Raw genomic sequence first — 21,964 nt, forward strand, 5'->3', positions numbered from 1 at the left:
AGCAAGATTTGCTATTCAAGTGCGCACATAAGGAATCCGCCTGCAATGTCCTTTGCTGATTCTCTCCTGTAAGATACAAATCGCGGCAACCACTTACCATAGGTTGTCACGAGCTGTAGAGGGTCTGCTCCGCTGAGACTGCTAGTGTTTTAGATAGTCTAGTAGCCTCACGAGCGTGCACGTGTAGTCAAGGGGCAGGATTCTCAGACTCCATCAGTCACAGCAGAGGTACCGCCGCCCCCCCACTACAGCTCAGGAAGTGCCCCAGGAGCCGTGCACTGAGGACTGAAATAAGGAGGTGAGACAACCCCTTTAAGCCAACGCCATGACCCATTTCTCTGAGCTCCTTGAAACCTGGGCATTCGGAGTAGGGTGCAGGCAAACGCTGGGCCAAGTACACCACAGAGGAGGCATAGACCACAGTGCAAGAAGTGAGCACCTGTTAGGTGGGCAAGTTTTAGAGTTTGGCCTCATGCTCATGGGCACCACTGGGGCCACCCTTGGATTCCTTCATGTGGCACCATATTCTCTTCTAGATACCATACTTTTAGAAGACCAGACCTTGATAATATGAGCATGCCGCAATTATTTTCTCACACCTGAATTACTAAGTGCAAAAAAAACAAAACTCTGCGTGCCTCCATATTGAGGCGATTAGCATCGCCAAATTATCTGTACAGCACTAATCTGTATTACACCAGTGTGCATGAGGCCTAATGGGTTAATATATATTAGCTATGCACTGTACTACAGTATGTTGCATGTTTATAATGTTCATCCTGATCCTCCTGGTTCTTGACTGCTTGAACCACTCCTGTGTAATTTACCCAGGTAAATCACAAAGAGGGATACTGCCTTACATAACTGTGCAGATTTATATGTCATCATTGAACCTAGAGAACCTCAGGTGTAGTAGAGAGGAGTTTGTGGTTTCACACAATATGTTTACAGAATTTAAAGTGTCACCAACTTTCTTAGATGGCAGAAGTTCTGATCCATGGGGGCAGGGTGGCGGCGTCGCCAGTGATCCCTGGAATGAAAGGACAGAAGCATTGAGCAAGGTGGCTCTGCGGCCTGATCCTGGGAGAGGCAGGCTTAGCGGTGTATGGTCCATAGACAAGGATTGCTGAGCAAAGATTAAAGGGTTGTCTCACTTCAGTAAATAGCATTTATCATGTAGGTAAAGTTAATACAAGGCACTTACTAATGTATTGTGATAGTCCATATTGCTTTCTTTGCTGACATTATACACTGCTGGTTTCCAGGGGTTCTGCCCTGCGCTCCTGCGCAGATACGAGGTCGCCGGGACGGGAGCTGCTGTGCATTTGTGCCTATGTGCGCTCCCACAGTCCTGGCCACCAGAGAGGCTGGTGCTTTTTCCTGTAGTGTACAAGCGCGACCACCGCTGCTGCATTGTAGGGTGGTCGTGACTCCTGGATATGAGCAGTGTGTGAATCCAGGCAGCAAAGGAGGCAATATGGAGAATGACATTACATTAGTAAGTGCCTTCTATTAACTTTCTCTACATGATAAATGCCATTTGCTGAAGTGAGAGAACCCCTTTAAGGGAATTTCTTCAACCAGTCATGTGCATTGCAAAGGGAGAAATCCACAGTGGAGATCTGTATCCTAAATGGACAAGCTGTGGATTTAAAATTCACACCGCTGGTCAGTTTGAGCCACAGATTTTTATTTTTTTCACACACAAATCCATGGCTCCAAATCTGCAGAGTTTTTGCCTGGTGTCCACTCCCTAAGGCCTCCTGCACATGAACGTGTGCTGCCCGTTGCCGTATTGCGGACCGCATTTGCAGATCCGCAATACACGGGCACCGTTCCGTGTGCATCACGGGTGCGGACCTTTTCACATCAATGGGTCCACAAATCCGGACATGCGGAACGGAAGCACTGCGGAGTGCTTCCGTGGGGTTTCGTCCCGTACTTCCATTCCACAAAAAGAGAGAATATGTCCTATCTTTTTGCGGAACGGCCGGATCGCGGACCCATTAAAGTGAATGGGTCCGCGATCCGCTACGGCTGCCCCGCGGTCGGTGTTGGTGCATTGCGGGCTGCAGCACGGCCACGGGGCGCACACGTTCGTTTGCAGGAGGCCTAAGGGGAACAACGCTCTACTGAGCGCTTCTGCCCCATTGCTCCAGCCTCAGGTTTTAACAATAGGAAGGCCGCTGATTTGGCTGCAACTTGCAGTGTGGTCTGTGGTGGTAACGTCGTGTTAGACCAAAAATCCAGCAGTGTTGCATTCCTTGCGACTGTACTGTTGCAATCGCTACATGCAAAGTGTCACGTTGCAACCCCATTGAATGCGGTGTCACATGACACAAAGCCCTAGCTTTAAGCAAATCTGTCATCACATGCCTGTAACTGACATCCTCCAATGGCATCTGCTCGACGATCCCCAGCCATGTACCGCGCTGCCGGTAGACTCCCGGGCCAGTCGTGAGTACTTCTACACCGCCTGACCCTGTCAGTCAAAGTGGTGCCGGCAGTTAAACTGAGCAGAGCCTCTTGGTGCAATGGCAATGCCTTTGTTGCACCAAGGGGCTAATTTGCATAGCATAAAAAGGCTTTTTCTCCAGATTGGCAGTATGTGCCGAGATGGGACAAATATATAGCTCTGCATCGGGCTCATCCATGATGATGACGGGGACTTATATACTATGTTACATTAGAATATCCTGACCAGCTCAAATCTACAGAGACTGATGGTTTTTAGTTACAGGTATGTGGTGACGGCTTCCCTTTAAATTGTTGGAACAGCGCTTGCTGTATGATGCCTAAGCATTTCAGTGACAAATTCAGCACTGCTACATCTGTTTGAGGGTGGGGGGTGCTCGTTATGAATGTAGGTTCTTCCTTTTGTTCCAGCAAGAGCTCGCGATGGAAGAATCTGCAGCTTCCTTCTTTCCAGGGTACAGCACGTAGATTCCCTGTAGGCCTGTGAAACTGAAAGCCGCAGGGTATCTGCTTCTCCTTAATTTACCAATAACACATCAATTTGGTACATTCGTCATGACGTCAAGGGGGGAAGGAAAAAAAAAAAGTTTCTGCCATAGTCCAGAAAAGGCAACACTTAGAGGTTAGTAACCCAAAGCAATCTATTTTTTATTTCTATTTTATTTTATTTTTTTGCTGATTTCGTTCGTGGCTGCACTCGCTCGACATCTCACAGTATGTCTGCCAATAATTAGCCCCGGAAAGATGCTGAACCTAGCTCTGCATCGGGCTCCTCCATGATGATGATGACGGGGACTTGTATGTGATGCACTGGCTGCTTTGAAACTTTTAGCAGTTTTAACTGCTTCCTTTGCAACCGCAGATCCATTTACGCGGCTAATGTTTATTTAGTTGCCCAAATGTAGGTTACCAGAGAGACCACGAGTCTGAAATTCCCCCACACTGCTCCTTTTGACATTACAGATAGGTAGCCATAGTTACTCCAGGCAGCCCTGCCTCCTTGTTGTAAGGATTTGCTGCATATATGAGTAATACTTGGCATGTGATGTTAGTGATTAATGGCCTTTGTTATCAAATTAGTCTCTGCTTTTTATTTTTTTTCTTCTCGAAGCCGAAGTCAAGTCTTTCATAAGTGGAAATGATCTGGTAGATTGTTGCTTGAATTTTTTATTATTTTTTATTAATGTATTTCATTTTGCCAGTATACGTTCTCCTATAAGGCACTGATTTCCATTCATAGCTATCTGTTTTATGTTTGTGTTCTCATCGTGCCTTTTTGTGGCATATGTTGCCCTTCCCTTTTGCTTCCTTTAAAGGGGTTGTCCGATCTGGACATTTTATGGCACATGGATAGGATATGACTAAAATATCCCGGAGGTGCATTCACGTCTTAAGAATGGAGGTCCGCCATTGCCTTGGCTGTATTCGGACGTCCCATAGGAGAGATGGTCGCACATGTTTTTATCCTCTCCATTTACTGCTATTGGACTATCGAAAATAGCGAGTGCACTCGTTTGACTATTTTCAGAGGTCTCACAGCAGTGAATGGAGGGGACACCACACTTGGGGCCTGCTGTACATTCTTAGGGGGACCCATCTACCATCTTATGGCATATCCTGTCAATATACCATAAATGTCCGGATGGGACATCCCCTTTGCAGGACATCTGTCAGCAGATTTGTACCTACGACACTGGCTGACCTGTTACATGTACACATGTGCCCGCATTACTGAGAGAAATTAAGTTTTAAAATATGTAAATGAGCCTCTAGGAGCAACGAGGGAGTTGCTGTTACACCTAGAGGCTCTGCTCTCTCTGCAGCTGCCACGTCCTCTGCACATTAATTGACAGGATCAGGCGTGATGCTGTTTCACTGCCTGGCCCTGTCAATCAAAGTGCAGAGGGTGCAGTAGTTGCAGTGAGAACAGAGCCTCTAGGAGTAACAGCAACGCCTCCATTGCTCCTAGAGGCTCATTTGCATACATTAAAACATCATTGTTCTCAGCAATGCGGGCACATATATGTACATGGGACCAACACAGATGCCTTCAGCTGCCAAGTGCACATGTAACAGGTCGGCCAGTGTCATAGGGACAAATCTGCTGACAGATGCCCTGTGCTGTCCGCATCCATACTTCCGTTCCGCGGCCCCCCAAAAAGATAGAGCCTGTCCTATTCTTGTCCACAGTTGCGGACAAGAATGGCATTTCTATCATAGGGCTGGCAGTGGGCGTTCTGCAAAATGCAGAACGCTCACAGGCTTCGTTCGTGTTTTGCGGATCTGCAATATGCGGACCGCAAATCACATACGGTTGTCTGAACGAGCCCTAACACAGATACTAAAATCCTGCTTTTTACGACTCCTAATCAGGTATTAGCAGACAAACAGACATTTAAGCATAAGGACGTAAAAATGGAGAATACTTAACCTCTTGGGGACATATGACGTACCGGTACGTCATGTGTAGTTCCGATTGCCGGCGGGCGGTGAACGGAACTGGGTGCCTGCTGAAATCAGTCAGCAGGCACCCTGGGACAAACCTGCGGTTTGCAGTGTTTACGGGTCGTTCCGGCGGGCGGCGGTGGCATCGGGTTCCCTGTGCTGCTATAATGGGGATTCGATGGCATGGAAGGCAGCGTGATGTCTTCCTTAGGCATCGGCACTGCCTTCCTGTGATGATCCTGTAAGATCCAGCCCCCTTCTGTATTGGAATGCATTGGCTGTATGCGTAATACAGTGTGTATTACTCATACAGCCAATGCATTCCAATACAGAAGTATTGGAATGCATTGTAAAGGGGATCAGTTGAAGTCCCAAAGTTGAAGTCCCAAAGTGGGACAAAAAAATAAAGTGAAAAAAATATTAAAGTTTTCCCCCCCCAAAAAATACGTTTCAAGTAAAAAAAAAAAACTTCATTTCCCACAAATAAAGTAAAAAAAAATTTGGTAAAAAATAGGGGGGGAGACATAGACATATTAGATATCGCCGCGTTAGTATCGACCGGCTCTATAAACATATCACATGACCTAACCCCTCAGATGAACACCGTAAAGTTATTTAACTGTGCTAAATAAACAATTTTTTTTGTCAGCTTACATCACTAAATGTACAACAGCAAGCGTTCAAAAAGGCGTATGCCCACCAAAATAGTACTAATCTAACCGTCACCTCATCCCGCAAAAAATGAGCCCCTACCTAAGACAATCGCCCAAAATTTTTTAAAAAACTATGGTTCAAAATATGGAGACACTAAAACATTTTTTTTTTTGTTTCAAAAAAGCTGTTATTGTGTAAAACTTAAATAAATTTTAAAAAGTATATATATTAGGTATCGCCGCTTCCGTAATAACCTGCTCTATAAAAATATCACATGACCTAACCCCTCAGGTGAACACCGTACATCACAAAAAGTGTAATAGCAAGCGATCAAAAAGTCATATGCACCCCAAAATAGTGCCAATCAAACCGTCATCTCATCCCGCAAAAAATGAGACCCTACCTTAGATAATCGCCCGAAAACTGAAAAAACGATGGCTCTCAGAATATGGAGACACTAAAACATGATTATTATTTTTTTTTGTTTAAAAAATTAAATTATTGTGTAAAACTTACATAAATACAGAAAAAGTATACATATTAGGTATCGCCGCGTCCGTGACAACCTCCTCTATAAAAATACCACATGATCTAACCTGTCAGATGAATGTTGTAAATAACAAAAAATAAAAACTGTGCCTAAACAGCTATTTCTTGTTACCTTGCCTCAAAAAATGTGTAATATAGAGCAACCAAAAATCATATGTACCCTAAAATGGTATCAACAATACTGCCACCCTATCCCGTAGTTTCCAAAATGGGGTCACTTTTTTGGAGTTTCTACTATAGGGGTGCATCAGGGGGGGCTTCAAATGGGACATGGTGTCAAAAAAACCAGTCCAGCAAAATCTGCCTTCCAAAAACCATATGGCATTCCTTTCCTTTTGTGCCCGTACAGTAGTTTGCAACCACATATGGGGTGTTTCTGTAAATTACAGAATCAGGACCATAAATATAGAGTTTGGTTTGGCTATAAACCCTTGCTTTGTAACTGGAAAAAAAAATTATTAAAATGGCAAATCTGCCAATAAAGTAAAATTGTTTAATTTTCCATTAATTCTTGTAGAACACCTAAAGGGTTAACAAAGTTTGTAAAATCAGTTTTGAATACCTTGAGGGGTGTAGTTTATAGAATGGGGTCATTTTTGGGTGGTTTCTATTATGTAAGCCTCACAAAGTGACTTCAGACCTGAACTGGTCCTTTAAAAAGTGGGTTTTTGAACATTTCTGAAAAATTTCAAGATTTGCTTCTAAACTTCTAAGCCTTGTAACATCCCCAAAAAATAAAATGTCATTCCCAAAATGATCCAAACATGAAGTAGACATATGGGGAATGTAAAGTAATAACAATTTTTGTAGGTATTACTATGTATTATAGAAGTAGAGAAATTGAAACTTGGAAATTTCCAAATTTTTCGCAATTTTTGGTAAATTTGGTATTTTTTTTTTATAAATTAAAAATAAAAAATTTTTTTATTCCATTTTACCAGTGTCATGAAGTACAATATGTGACGAAAAAACAATCTCAGAATGGCCTGGATAAGTCAAAGCGTTTTAAAGTTATCACCACATAAATTGACACTGGTCAGATTTGCAAAAAATGGCCTGGTTCTTAAGGTGAAAATGAGCCCAGTCCCTAAGGGGTTAATCCTTAAGTACAACTAGCACAGTTTGTCTTCATTAACCACTTAAGTTTTTTCACGGAGGCTATGAACACAGCCTAAGACCACAGGGCTCCACATTACTGCTCGTTTCATACCAGCCTCCCGTGCGCAAGAGCCCGAAATCTGTTTCTGATAAAAACCTTGTTCTGTTTTGTGAAATATTATCTATTAAGTGACAGAAAAGCTGCAGGGATTTCATTTAATTTTTATTTTTGTGATATAACTCATTTCAGACAAGTCTCGTTAGTGTTCACACAGACCAGGCAGCGAGGAGTCTTTTTGGACTGACTTCCCACCACCTCAGAAATCATTCAGTGCCGTGCGGCGTAACCCCTTTCCCGCAGATTGTGACCTGTAAATCACTTCTTGTCAATGTGTTAAAACCCTGCTGAAGTTAATTTAATCCCTCATCCGATGATCCACAAGGTCTCATTATCCGCCATCCCACTCCTCACCCCCCCCCCCCCCCAACAGAATTGTTGTATGATAATCTTCAATTTCACAAGACTATAACCAGACGACTGAGCAAAGGATACTCCCCGAATAAAATGAATTGTGTGTGGACAGATGGATATAAAGTATTAGCATTTTACTTCACCCTCTTTTTATTGTCAACACCTAGTAATCCAGGATATTTCATGATTTGGATTATAGAGATTTTATGGCAATTTAAGCATTAGAGGGGTTGTCCAAGTATATGAAAACTCAGACCAATCCTGTAAAACTGTCTAAAACAACAAATGAAAGTAAACTCGCCCATTTTCTCCTGTGCTACTTCCTGCGCTCCGGCCCTCACCGCTGCTCTTTGTTTTCCTGGCTGCAGCAGTGACGTTCTGTGCGCACAAGTCACTGCTGCAGCCAATCACTGGCCTCAGCAGAGACATCCCATGACCTGTGCACAGAACGTAACCACTGCAGCCAAGAAGGTGATGTCAGCAGTGGGAGGACCGTTCTGTTTAGTGCAGGAAAAAACTGAAGAAAAGGGGAGTAAACATTCATTTGTAATTTTAGGCCATTTAGGGTCCATTCACACGTCCGTTGTTTCTTTCCTGATCTGTTCCGTTTTTTGCGGAACAGATCTGGGCCAGTTCTGTACCCATTCATTTTCAATGGGTCCTGAAAAAAAAATCAGACATTGAGCTGTCCGATTTTTTTTCAGGACCCATTGAAAATGAATGGGTACAGAACTGGTCCAGATCTGTTCCGCAAAAAAACGGAACAGATCAGGAAAGAAACAACGGATGTGTGAATGGACCCTTATAGAGGTTGCCCGAGTTTTTCTATAATCTCTCTACTCAATAAAATGAATAAATCTAAGGTTTTGTTCGCTGTGTTCCCACTGTACGTGTTCTATATTGGTAGCATCTCCGGGTGAATGTGATGTGAACGGGGCCTAAAATTACAGAACTTTTGCTGTTGTTTTTTTTCCCCCCTCCTGTATAGACGCCTCTTTGATAGTCTTAAAGGAAAATCTTCCTCCAAAGCCAATAGAAGTTGTACTCCCTCGTAAGAGGACCAGAAGGAAACTGATGGATTCTCCAGAAGCTTCTGAGAATGCTGGAGCCTCTAAGGCTGAAGATTCGATCAGCGAGGAGCTCAACCCCATTGTTTACACCCCAGAAGCTTTTAATAAAACCATCACCATTACCAAAGAGGTCGGGCAAAACCTGGAAAGTACCAGCAGCTTTATGGCCCATGACAAAGACGTCCAGAAGTTGGGTTTCACGTTTAACTTAAAGGCCGAAGGGGCTATTATGGACTCCACTGTTATCCTCTCTGAGGCTAGCAGAAGTGTGAAACCAGAGGCTCAGCCGTCAACCAGCGTCCTGCAGAGGTATTTGTCTTCATGTAGATCCCCTCTCATCTGTTGTCTTACCAGCGCTGCCTACAGTGATGGTTTTCATGCCAGAAACGGTTCTTCATATCGCTCACAATCTGGTGGAGCATCCATAAATGTTCTTTTATTTAATAGTTGCTATAACGTTATATTTCTGTTATGCAGTATTGTACCAGAGCTCTGCAAAACGGGTATATAAATGTCAAGAAAATAAATACCAAGAAATTGGTAGTTTAATCTGTGCCACCAAAAAGTGATGCCACTGGGTCTCAACAGAAAAAAATGTGGGATCCAGTGGGTTAAATCCATGCTGTACTTACAGTGATGCAGGTTTGAAGGGGGTTTCCAGCTTTTTAAATTAAAACAGTACCCTTCAAGGAAAGCATACTTATCTGCTCTGACACCCGTTTCCACTTCTATGAGTCCAGGGCTGTCTTCTCCTGTCTTCCAGTCCCTGCAGGTAAACTTCCTGCACAGATGGGGTCACGTGTTGCTGCAGCAGTGATGATATGTCCCCAAGTGGCACTTGACCCAGCAGGGACACGTTACTGCTGCCGCCAGGCATTGGTTGCAGCGGTGCATGCTACCTCTTCTGTGTAGGAAGTGTACCTGCACTGTACAAGTATGCTTCCCTTGACAGGTCTCAGTGGGGACGGGACCGGGGGGAGGGGGTTATATTGAAAACACAGTTAAGCTGGGAAAACCCCTTTAAGCCCAGGGCTACGCGCTTTACATTTCACACCTATCAGGTCAAAAGAGTTATCCATGCATTTTAAGCTTAAAAAAAAGAAAGGTCTCAAACGGTAAAAAATTTGTGATGAATCCCCCTAGGCTCCTGTTCTGATGCTTCTCTGTTCCCCACCGAACACTACATCCTGGTCCCTCGCAAAAATTTTGACTGCTCAGCCATTCACTGGCCGCAGTATTGATCCTTCTCGGCCAATGATTAGCTAAGTGCTGGTTTCTAGTGTATTGAGAGGGACCAGGAAGTTTTGGAACGGGAGCGGCGGGAGAAAAGTAATGTATGACTTATTACGGTATTTTATGCTGTTCTGAGCCTTTTATAAAATATGTAATTGCCTGGACAAACTGATATACAGATTACCAATTGTACTTGCGTCTGATCATGTTTTGGGCATGACCCCTCAATGAATTGTTCCAATCCTCTTGTTTCAGATTTGGGCTGCCATCTTTATTGGGCAAGAATCTAGGAAAACTAAGTGAGAAGCCGTCCTACATGGCAATGACCTCAGCTGCAGAAAGAAAGAGAAAGTTATTAAGGTAGGATTGCAGTTCTTGTACTAGCATCGTATGGCTTTTATATAATGACATGGCTTGTATGGTATTTAAAGAATGACACAACACTTGTGGCCTTCACTAAGAAATGATGAAAGTACAGTCCATGCAGTGTATATTAGGGATATTACCGGCCACGTGGCGCTATATCCTCGCAAATATATAATTCAGACGTTTCTCAAGAATGGTTAAACTTAGGATATTGTTATAGTCTGTAAATCTTAAGTGACCTCCATTCGGCCTTTTTAAAGAGTTTGTCCACTTTGGACAACCCCTACTTGTTAGTCAATAAGCTGAGCAGAAAATGGGTTAAACTGCCAGTAAGTGTTCTGTTTCTCTGCAGCGCCACCACAGGTTAAATTAAGCATTACACAGTACCCATTTAAGTCAGTGGATGATCTATGAAATCCACTTGCAGCGATTTTATGTCCAACATGGGGACGCAACAAACTGGAACAGAATGCATTCTGGCGCGCTCCGTTCCAGTTTGTTCAGCTTTGTCCCCATTGACGAAACCGAATCGTTGTGCTGCGGTTTTGAGAGGCTGTGCCGGATCTCAAAACCGGACAGCACAACGCAGATGTGAAATTTAGCCTAACCCGCACCACTGAAGCCAATGTGGTGAAGTCTCTCCAAGCAGCTGGGTCACCACCACAGAGCCCAAACAGAACAGCGAGGAGCAGGGAGTGGGGAACCCCTTTAAGTTTAGTCTCTGGAAAGAAAGTGCTTCCACTTCTGAAATCACCCTAAACCTGAAACTTCACAGCTTATTTCTGTTCATCTTTTTTCCTTGTGTGTTTTCAGTCTTGCAGCCGGCAGTGCCGTAAAAGAGGAGACTGTACCACTTCCTGTACCGAAACGTGTCAAGCAGGAGATCCCCATCGCCTGCAAAGCAATGAGAGTGAAAAGGGCAGCAGGTGAGCCTGAAATGACAGATTGATATTAATCTCTCACTTTTGACTGTCTGATGAAAGCCTGACATTTCCCAGTCATCACCATAATGGTTTGTTGCTGTAATCAGTCATCTAACATATTTTGTAAATGATTTGTCCTTTATGTCCTGATTTTGCAGAATTCTCTGTTCTAAAAGATCTTGGCAGCTTATATTCTCTTGTCATGTGAATCGGGTAAAAGAAGTTGGGACATGTGTATAATAATAATAATAATAATAAAATGTATTTATATAGCGCCACCATATTCCGCAGCGCTTTACAAATTCATAGGGTTCATGTACGAAACAAAACTAACTGGCTAATGTCTGTGAAGGTTCTCATTTATCCAGGTCATGGTATATTTGTAAAGAATAAATCAAGGCAACTGGACTTACTGTAGATTTCTTGAAACTGGCTAATGTGAAACTGAAACACTAGGAGTCAGGGCCCTGCTCGCAAGAGCTTACAATCTATGAGGAATTGGGGTGACACATAAGGTAGTTGATTGTGGTAAGTAGGATTTGAGCCATTATTGAACTGACAGGAGTGGTGCCGGCCGATCTGCTTCGGGTTTGGGACTACTAGAGGATCGAGTTCAGGCCAGAGGAGTTGGTGGGGGTTTAGTCGGGGAATAGTCAGTTTAGGTAGCTTAATAAGCCTGCCTGAAAAGATGTGTTTTTAAGACACGTTTGAAAGTGGAGAAGTTGTGGATTGACCTAGTATTCCGGGGCAGAGTATTCCAGAGAGTAGGTGCAGCTCGAGAAAAGTCTTGAAGACGGGAGTGAGAAGAACGAATTATGGAGGTTATTAATCTTAGGTCGCTAACAGAACGGAGAGCACGAGTAGGGTGGTAGATGGAGATGAGGGAGGAGATGTATGGAGGTGCAGCACTGTGCAGAGCTTTGTGGGTGAGAAGTTTGAACTGTATTCTGTGGTGGATGGGCAATCAGTGGAGTGACTGGCACAGACTAGTAGCATCAGTGTAGCGGTTGGATGGATAGATGAGCCTGGCTGCAGCATTTAGGACAGACTGAAGGGGGGAGAGTTTAGCGAGAGGGAGACCGATGAGTAATGCGTTGCAGTAGTCAAGACGAGAATGAATCAAGGCAACAACAAGAGTTTTTTCCATTTCCACCGTAAGAAAAGGGCGGATTCTGGTGATATTCTTAGACAAACAAATAAACTAGACAGACAGACATAGACTAGAGAGAGATGGATTTTAAAGGGCTTCTGTCACCCCCCAAACAGCAATTTTCAGTTTTGGACTTAATATATTTGCTAATGTACGCAGAATCCATATATACCCCTCTTACCTCTGGCTGTGCTGTAATTTCAGTAAAAAATGTACTTTTGTGATATGCAAATTACTTCACTACCAGAAAGTTGGGCTAAGGAGGCGGAGAGTCCGGTGACGTCACTGGATGCTTGATTTAGGTAAGTATTTGCCCAATAAGCATGCAGCCACTACAACCACCAACGAAATGGGGTGCCATTATTTTAAAAAAAGGATATTTAGAGACACTTTACCACCAATGCTTATAAATAATATACCCATAATTAATAAATAAATATATATATATAGAGAGAGAGAACATATAAATATATATATACCTATATCTACCGGTTTATTTATTTATATGCTCTCTCTATCTATATATATATATATATATATATATATATATATATATATATATATATATATTTATTATGGGTATATTATTTATAAGCGTTGGTGGTATAGTGTGTCTAAATATCCTTTTTTCTCGCCCATGTTTATTGGGGGACACAGGGACCGTGGTATAGCTATGTCCTCTAGGAGGCGTTGACACTAGTAAAAGCTGTTAGCTCCTCCCCCGGCAGCTATACCCCCTCCAGCCTGGAGAGAGAGCTTCAGTTTTTTCTAGTGTCAATAGGAGGCAAGACATGAAGATTTTTTATTTTAGTTTATTTTTTTTCCTTCTTTTTCAGATGGGAAAACAGTGGACGCCTCTCCTCCCTGTTCTCCCGGGGTTGAGTTGCGCCAGCGCCGTCACCCGCACTGCTGCCTCCCCCACAGAAGACAAGGTGGGCCAGGGCAGCCTCGCTCCCTGCATCCCGCCAGCCAAGGGGTCACCCGTCGAAGTCCCTTAATTCCAGCTTCCTGCCACTACGGTGCCAGTGGCTGAAGGGGTGACCCTGCTGGACCAGAGGAAGGGTGAAAATGGCGACAGGGACGTAAAGAGGATGAAGAGAGGTGAGTACACGGGACTTAGGTGAGTATGTCCCTTCTGGGTCGCCCCCTCCCCCCCCTACCTGGTGGCAGTAATGCAGAGGTTAACAAGGCACAGGGCTTAGCCCAGCACCCTGCAGCCATTCCCTTCTTCCCCCTCTGGCAGGTTTTATTCAGCCAGGAAGCCCGTCACTCTTTCCCTAGCAGGGCGGCACATAGGGGCTTAATGTCAGTATAACTGCCTGGCAGTCGTTTTTCTATGGCGGCCGAGCGCACGGCCAGACCTTGTTGTGCACTCAGTGCAGAGGGGACGCTTGCTAGCGGAGATCACAATAACTATTGGGCTGGACGGCACTTACTGCATGACCAGAGATCCAGAGCGGACGCCGAGCGCGCCGCTCCGGAAGGGGTTAAACGGCACCAGGAACTACTCCGCCGTGCACCGCATGGTGTTCCGGCCGCTATGTTTTTTTGCCCAGACGCGCCGGTGTCCGCCCGGCCCGCGGGGTGGAGCCCCCGTCCGTTGCCGGGCGGGCTTATTTTGCGGTACTTGGTCCCTCTGCGGTCCGGCCGATGCGATAATCTGCTTGCGCAGGGGTTTTGGATTGCCGCCTTGTGGCTTGCTGGGCCGCACTTCGTCCCCCTCCCCCAGAGACCTTCTAGCTCCGCCCCTGGTCATGAAGATGACCTTAACCCTTCCGGGCCGGCATATCTGGGGAGGGATAGAGTTCTAAGGGGCGTGGCACTCCCAGTGCAATGTTCCTCATGTGGAGGAATTTAACCCTTTCCTGCCTCTTGTGCTTGAGGCTGTCGGCTTGTTTAAAAAAAAAAAAAAGAACAGAAGGGATGTGCGTCCATACGGCCCCTCATTACCGCAAAACCACCCTGTCTGTGCAGTACCACACTGGGCCCGTGTCCTATCTCGGATAAGGAGCACCTCTCATAGTTCCCAATCCGCCCTCCAAGCCGTTTGGTTGATAATTCTCCTCCTCTGCAAATCCCGTGGAGGACAGCTGATGTTCCCAATCCACCCTCCGGGTCGTTTGGTTGATAATTCCACCTGCGCAATTTAGTGCTGGACCACTGAAGGATTCCAATCCATCCTCTGGCCGTTGATGATTCTCACCTCCGCATTACAGTGGAGAGCCTCTGCAATTCCCAATCCACCCTCTGGGTCATTTGGTTGATAATTCTCCACCTGCTAAATTCAATAGAGGACCTCTGACATTCCCAATCCACCCTCCGGGTCGATTGGTTGATAATTCTGCGCCTGCGCAATTCAATAGCGGGCCTCTGACATTCCCAATCTACCCTCCGGGGTCGTTTGGTTGATAATTCTCCACCAGCGCATTCAATAAAGGACCCATGACTTTCCCAATCTACCCTCCGGGGTCGCTGGGTTGAGAATTCCCCACCTACGTAATCCAGTAGGGGTCAGCTGGGACGATCCAATACCGGGATTTGCTATTCTCCAATACTAGGCTGCGCTTCTGCCCAGCCTAGTATCTGTCCCTCTCTCCCCACTGTGACACGGCCGCCACTGCCACCAATGAGAAGAGAGGGGAGGGTCTGTGAAGCTGCCACTGCCATCAATGAGAAGAGAGGGGAGGGTCTGTGAAGCTGCCACTGCCACCAATGAGAAGAGAGGGGAGGGTTTGTGAAGCTGCCACTGCCACCAATGAGAAGAGAGGGGAGGGTCTGTGAAACTGCCACCAATGAGAAGATAATACAGAGGAGAGGAGGGCTGTTAACACTGCGCCACCAATGCATATAATTAACCCCTAAATACCAGCGTAGGTGGTCTCAATGACGGGGAACAACGATACGTCGAACCCTGTCAATTAACCCCTCAGGTTCAGCATCGGAGGGGTTACTTGTCACGGTTTGGCGGATCACCGCACCCTGTCATTGAGGGCGAGTGCTAGCTGTAACCCCAGATTAAGGCTACTTTCACACTAGCGTTTTTCTTTTGCAGTATTGAGATACGTTATAGGATTTCAATTACGGAGAAAAACGCTTCCATTTTGTCTCCATTCATTGTCAATGGGGACAAAACGTAAGTGAACAGAATACTCCAAAAAGCATTCCGTTTGGTTGCGTTCCCATACCGGAGAGCATACCGCAGCAAGCTGTGATTTTCTTTCTGTCATGGGATGCGGAGAAAAACGGATCCAGCATGACTCGCAATGTAAGTCAATGGGGACGGATCAGTTTTCTCTGACACAATAGAAAAGAGTATTAATCACAAAATGGTCCAAAGCACTTCACCACGGGAAGTACGAAGGTACACCCCTCAGCATACTACCTGAACACTACAAAAATTTTAGTGCGAAAACACCTGACCCGTTAAAAAATATAATTTTATTGAATACAATATTAAAACATGATCATCATGACAACAATAATAAAACGTGATAGCAGGGTACAACCGCTGCACACATGGAGGGCTATATAGGACGAGATCAGAGCATGCTCCCATCAGCTGATATAGTGCAGCCAGCACTTGCCAATTTGCTGGGTGCTCGTCTGGTGCCGCTCCTGATGAAGCGATCTTATTCGAAACGCGCATCGAGGAGCGCCACCACCTCTGTACCTGCGATTTTGCCATTAGGTATGTGTACCATGTATTAGTGTTAGACTATTTGCATAGGATATAGGGCATTGGTTTGGTTATATATTGGAGCGGCACCAGACGAGCACCCAGCAAATTGGCAAGTGCTGGCTGCACTATATCAGCTGATGGGGGCATGCTCTGATCTTTTCCTATATAGCCCTCCTTACTGGTGTTTTGAGGCAGTCATAGAGGTGTGTGTTCAGCGGTTGTACCCTGCTTTCACGTTTTATTATTGTTATGTCATGATGATCATGTTTTAATATTGTATTCAATAAAATTATATTTCTAATGGGTCAGGTGTTTTCGCACTCCAATTTTTGTAGTGTTCAGACAATAGAAAACAGATCTGTCCCCCTTTGACTTTCAATGGTGGTCATGACTGATCTGTCCTTGCCATGTAAAAGATAATACCACCGGATCCGTTCATAACGGATGCAGATGGTTGTATTATCAGTAACGGAAGCGTGTTTGCTGATCCCTGCCAGATCAGGCAAAAAGTCAAGTGTGAAAGTAGCCTAACAAAAGAAAAACAATCGGACGAACTATGGCTATGTGTCCGTGCAAGCTGTTGGACAGGGAGGTCAAGGGTGACTGATTCCCTTTCAAGCATTCACTGATGCTGTGTCTACTCCTAAGGATGGGGAATGCACAATGTACAAAGCCATATTATTGTTGATCTCTTACTTACTAATATTTGTATCTCAGTTTGTGGGACATTTCAATAAAATGGAATAAACCCCTATAAGGGGGAGCGTGCCAGTCGTATTGAGCCCTCAAAGCTGCTGTTAGGGTTAGATAGGTGGATAAGTGTTAATCCTCCTCACATTAGGCATGCAAGTGTCCCATGGCGGTTCCTTCATGTGCAGTGTCCCAGTATCCAGACACCCTGCAGAGAATGCCGTCAGGCCCTTCCTTCTGCTCATAAAGGGCAATTCTAGTGTCAACCAGGAGACCACTAGTGGTCACTCGAGCAGGGGGTGGTGTTGAGTAGTGTTGACTCGTGCCATGTAGATTATAAATAATTCTTGGATGCAAATATCAGCAAAACAATATTTCCCTTGCAGTTTTGGTAGCCGCCATGCTTCCAGTATGGTCAAACCATCCAACGTTTTTTTTCTTTTTGTAGGTTTAGAAAAGAACAAGGACAACAGTGCACAAAGACGTCTGCCGAGGAGTATTTCGGAAGGAAGCCTAGCTGGCGCTAAGAGGAAACCTTTCTCATTCCTTGGATCATCTCAGCAGCTTTTACAAGCCGCGAAGAGAAAATAGCCTCCCGCATCTGGAACGTATTGTCTAGTTCAATGACTAGAAAGCCTTGTCATGTCTTAGAAAAAAAAAATACATTTTATGTGTGCAGAAACACAGGGTGACTTACTTGTACGGGACAAAACCTAATCGTGTCTTAATGTGTTGCTCTTTTTTAATATTTTAATATAATCCGTCCTTACACCATGCAAAGTCCGTACATGAGGAAGGCGCCATCGGCGTTTGGTTGTAAGAGGTCTGCATGGCTTTACTAGTTCTGAGAGTTTCTTGCATTCCTGTGGATGCCATCTGTTTCCATTAATATGCATGGCCTGCGTGGAATTCTAGTTTGGCTTTAGGAAGAAAAATGGAGCCTTAAAGGAGTAATCCGGCAGAACTGATACTATGTTTTACATAGTGTAGGACCTGAGGGTTCACAGTATGCATGCTGCACCCCATTAATGGAGGGTTATCCAGCCTTCTTAGAATAGGCCATCAGTATTAAATAGGTGGGAATCCAACTCTTAGCACCTTTACCAATCAGCCGTTTGAAGGGGCTGCAGCTCTATACTAATTTTAAAAGGCTGGAGAACCATTTTTATCCCAATACTATGCATCTCACAGTAGATTAGTTTTACATGGAGTGTTCCTTTAAAGCAAGGAAAATCAAACTGAAGGACTGCTGATCGAGGAAGGTACAGTTAAAGGGAGCTTGTCAGTAGAAAAGTGTTAAACCATGTGCAACGTCTGGTAGGGTGCCTCCTCATAATCCAGCATTACCTGATATTCTGTAATCCAGTGCTGCGTTGATGAGAAGATCAGTTTTTAATCGGTATGCTTATGAGCTGTCAAGTGCATTGGGGGCGGGCCGGAGCACCTCAGTGCACCCTCACACCATTCCTTTTCTTTGCTAGCCCCTCCCTCTCATGGATGATTCACAGGGCCAGTCTTCTGACACTTCAATCTTAGGCCCGCGCCGTTTGTCACAACCCACGTGCACAGTAAAGTTCTTTTCAGCCAGGGCAGCGTGTTTTGCTGCGCATAATCCCAGTATGAAATGAATGGATCAGGAGTGAGATGACAATTTAGAAGCCTGGCCCTGACAATCATCATTAAGAGGGAGGGGCAGGGAAAGAAACGGAGCTAAGGTACGCCATGGGGCTGGGGACCGGACCTTGGCGCCCTTAACAACTAATTTGCATATGGATTAAAAGCTGATTTTTCTCATCAATGGAGCGAGGGATCAAAATTTAATAGGTACTAATGACCTACAGTGAGAAAGACCTACCAGGCATTGTGTCTGGTGTCACGCTCTATTTCCTGCTGACTCCCTTTAACTTCACATGAACTTTGTGTATATGAATAATATTATTTTGTGGACAGACATGATTGCAGTATTAGAATATCTGATCTTCTAAAGGTCTGTACAGTAAGTACTTATATCCTTTCAGATCTTGCGCCTCTTAGGCCCCTTTCACACGGGTGAGTATTCCGCGCGGGTGCAATGCGTGAGTTGAACGCATTGCACCCGCACTGAATCCTGACCCATTCATTTCTATGAGGCTGTGCACACGAGCGGTGATTTTCACGCATCACTTGTGCGTTGCGTGAAAATCGCAGCATGCTCTATATTCTGCGTTTTTCACGCAACGCAGGCCCCCTAGAAGTAAATGGGGCCGCGTGAAAATCGCAAGCAAGTGTGGATGCGGTGCGATTTTCACGCATGGTTGCTAGGTGACGATCGGGCTGGGGACCCGATCTGTATTATTTCCCCTTATAGCATGGTTATAAGGGAAAATAATAGCATTCTGAATACAGAATGCAAAGTAAAATAGTGATGGAGGGGTTAAAAATAAAAAAATATTAACTCACCGAGTCCACTTGATCGCGTAGTTGCGGATCTCTGTCTTCTTCTGTAATGTTGAGCTGCCGGCTAAGGACCTGTGGTGACGTCACATCACATAATCTAACCACATGGTCCCTCACCATGGTGATGCACCATGTGATGAGCACAGTGACATCATCAAAGGTCCTATTCCTGTGCACGGCAAAGAAGAAGACTGAACAGATGCCGGCTGCGCGATTAAGGGGAGTTAATTTTTTTTTTAAAAAATTTTTAACCCCTCCAGCGCTATTGTACTATGCATTCTGTATTCAGAATGCTATTATTTTCCCTTATAACCATGTTATAAGGGAAAATAATACAATCTACAGAACACCAAACCCGAACTTCTGTGAAGAAGTTCGGGTTTGGGTACCAAACATGCCGATTTTTCTCACGCGCGTGCAAAACGCATTACAATGTTTTGCACTCGCGTGGAAAAATCACGCATTTTCCCGCAACGCACCCGCATCTTATCCGGGCAAAAAACATGACGCCCGTGTGAAAGAGGCCTTAAACCAACCTCGATTTTATTACAATTTAAAAGTATTCACAACCATAGATGATTGAATTGGCTGGACAATGGCAGACTCTCAAGTGGTCGAGTCAACAAATTCGAGATTTGCTTTCAGTAAACTTTAAAGGGGCATCCCTGCCAAAGATATTTGACGCATCCATAGCCACAGTTGCCTTTTTTACCCAATTCTTATAGGCGTTGAGGCAGCTGTGATCTATGGTGCACTGTTAATGAAGGGTAACAAGGTGGTCACCAGTTCTAAAAATTCAGAAAATCTTTTTGCTTTTAGTTTCTAGAACAGGGATCAGCAACCTCCCAGCTGTTCTGAAACTACAATTCCCAGAATCCTCCTTTCACTTCTATGGGAGTAAAAAAAAAAAAATGCCAAGCAATTGTGCATGCTGGGAGGTGTAGTTTCACAGCAGTTGGAGTGCTGAAGGTTGCTGACTACTATTTTAGAAGCAGCACCACTCCTGTCCATAGTCTCACTCAAGTGAATGGAGCTGAGCTGCAATACCAGATGCAACCTATGAGCCAGAGTGGCAGCGTTTCCCTACAAATTCCACCTTCCATCTCCTCTCACAGCTAGTAAACACCCATCCCTCTCATCTAACGCCTATCATAAATCGTTCCACGGGCGCAACCTGCTCCTAAGGAGCACAGCGTACAGAGGGCAGATGTTCGTAAGAAAATACTGACAGTTTTCAGATTTGCCTCGTTTTCCATGACATTTTACTTTAGCAAAGTGCATTTTATTTCCCTTTCACTGAAAATGCATTGTTGGACACAGACTACTCATGCAAGCGCTTTTATTGGCAGGCAGGATTTCCCCACACATTGTGGTAATGTAAAAAGCATTAGCGTTATAGCTGGAGATCCCAGCACCAATTTAAAAAAAATAAAAAATTCTACAACTTTAAGAGGTTCCTGTAAGTCATGGTTTTTACTAATGGTTTCTGTGAATGATCATTATGAGCGCTATTTTATTTTTAAGCTGTAAATATTGGTTTCCTGTGTTATTAATATTTTTTTCCGTGTGTACTATAAGTGTACAGAGCTGTGTCTTGTAAATAGCCTGTCTGTTAATAGTCTCAATTGTGTTTTAAATACATTATTTTTATAGTTGTGATTAAAGTATTTTTTTTCCCTTTATCTCTTTGTTTCCCGGGTCAAAGGAGTATATCAGTGTACTTTTTGTTGCGCCAATACACCTAAAATAAAAAAAAATAAAAAAATTAGGCTTCTTTGTAATTTGTCTTGATTAAAAATATCCTACCGCTTTGTGGATGCAGCTGCTTTGCAGACCTCTGTCTTCTTGGTTACTCACGACAAACAAACCCTGTGCAGTCATATTTCCTTTTATCTGAATACTTTTATCTTAAACGAATGGAAGGGAATAGGACAGCCGGATCAGACTACACTAAGGTTGTTTGTAGTCTGTAACCATGGAGACTCATAGGAATGTATAGTAGCAGTTTACACAAAACTGTAAGATATATTTTATCAAGACTATTTACAAAGTTACTTTTCATTTTTATGCTCTAGTCTATCTAAAATAAAAAAAATTGGTTAAAATGTGTATGTACCCTTTACAATTCAGTTGTCTTTAAGTAATCACCTCAATAGTTGCTGGAATTCCAGGTGTGGTGAACTTTAATGAGGTTGTCCGAGATATATAAAAAAACTTAGCCAGGGCAGTATTTTGTGATAAAGTAATAAAATAACACACATTTATTTATTTAATCCCCTGCTGCTTCCAGCAATGCCACTCTGATCTGATCTTCCCACGCCAGGGTGTGTTTAGCTGAAATGATGATGTCCCTATATAGTTAAAGGGTTATTCCCATCTTGGACATTGGGCGCATATCGCTAGGATATACCCCCAATGTCTTATTGTGTGGGTCCCATCTCTGGGACCTGCACCTACACTTAGAACAAAGCTTGCAAAGTGCCGTAGGGCATGCCACTTATGCGCGGCCTCCCTCCATTCATTTCCATGGGACTGCCAAAAATAGCCAAGCACTAGCTCAGCTATTTGCATTTGCGCTTGTGTTGTGTGCTTCCCATTTATTTCAATGGGACTTCTGAAAATAGCCGAGTGCCCCTCAGCTATTTTTGGCAGTCCCATAGAAGTGAATGAAGGGCAGCCACGTGATGCGCCCTCCGGCACTTTGCGGGCTCCATTCCAAGTATA

General features: G+C 44.3%; 1 protein-coding gene across 1 annotated transcript in view; it reads left to right on the plus strand.

Moving 5' to 3' along the window:
• The window catches only part of KIF18A (kinesin family member 18A), a 124,281-nt gene extending 105,451 nt beyond the window's left edge, over window positions 1–18,830 (plus strand). Inside the window, exons 15-18 of the mRNA XM_040410327.1 lie at window positions 8,682–9,072; window positions 10,252–10,356; window positions 11,176–11,288; window positions 17,253–18,830. Of these exons, the coding sequence (XP_040266261.1) occupies window positions 8,682–9,072; window positions 10,252–10,356; window positions 11,176–11,288; window positions 17,253–17,395 (752 nt within the window). The 3' untranslated portion in view covers window positions 17,396–18,830. The remainder of the gene's footprint in view (window positions 1–8,681; window positions 9,073–10,251; window positions 10,357–11,175; window positions 11,289–17,252) is intronic.
• Window positions 18,831–21,964: the final 3,134 nt, after the last annotated feature.

The sequence above is a fragment of the Bufo bufo genome, chromosome 10, assembly GCF_905171765.1.
Source record: "Bufo bufo chromosome 10, aBufBuf1.1, whole genome shotgun sequence".
NCBI lineage: Eukaryota > Metazoa > Chordata > Amphibia > Anura > Bufonidae > Bufo > Bufo bufo.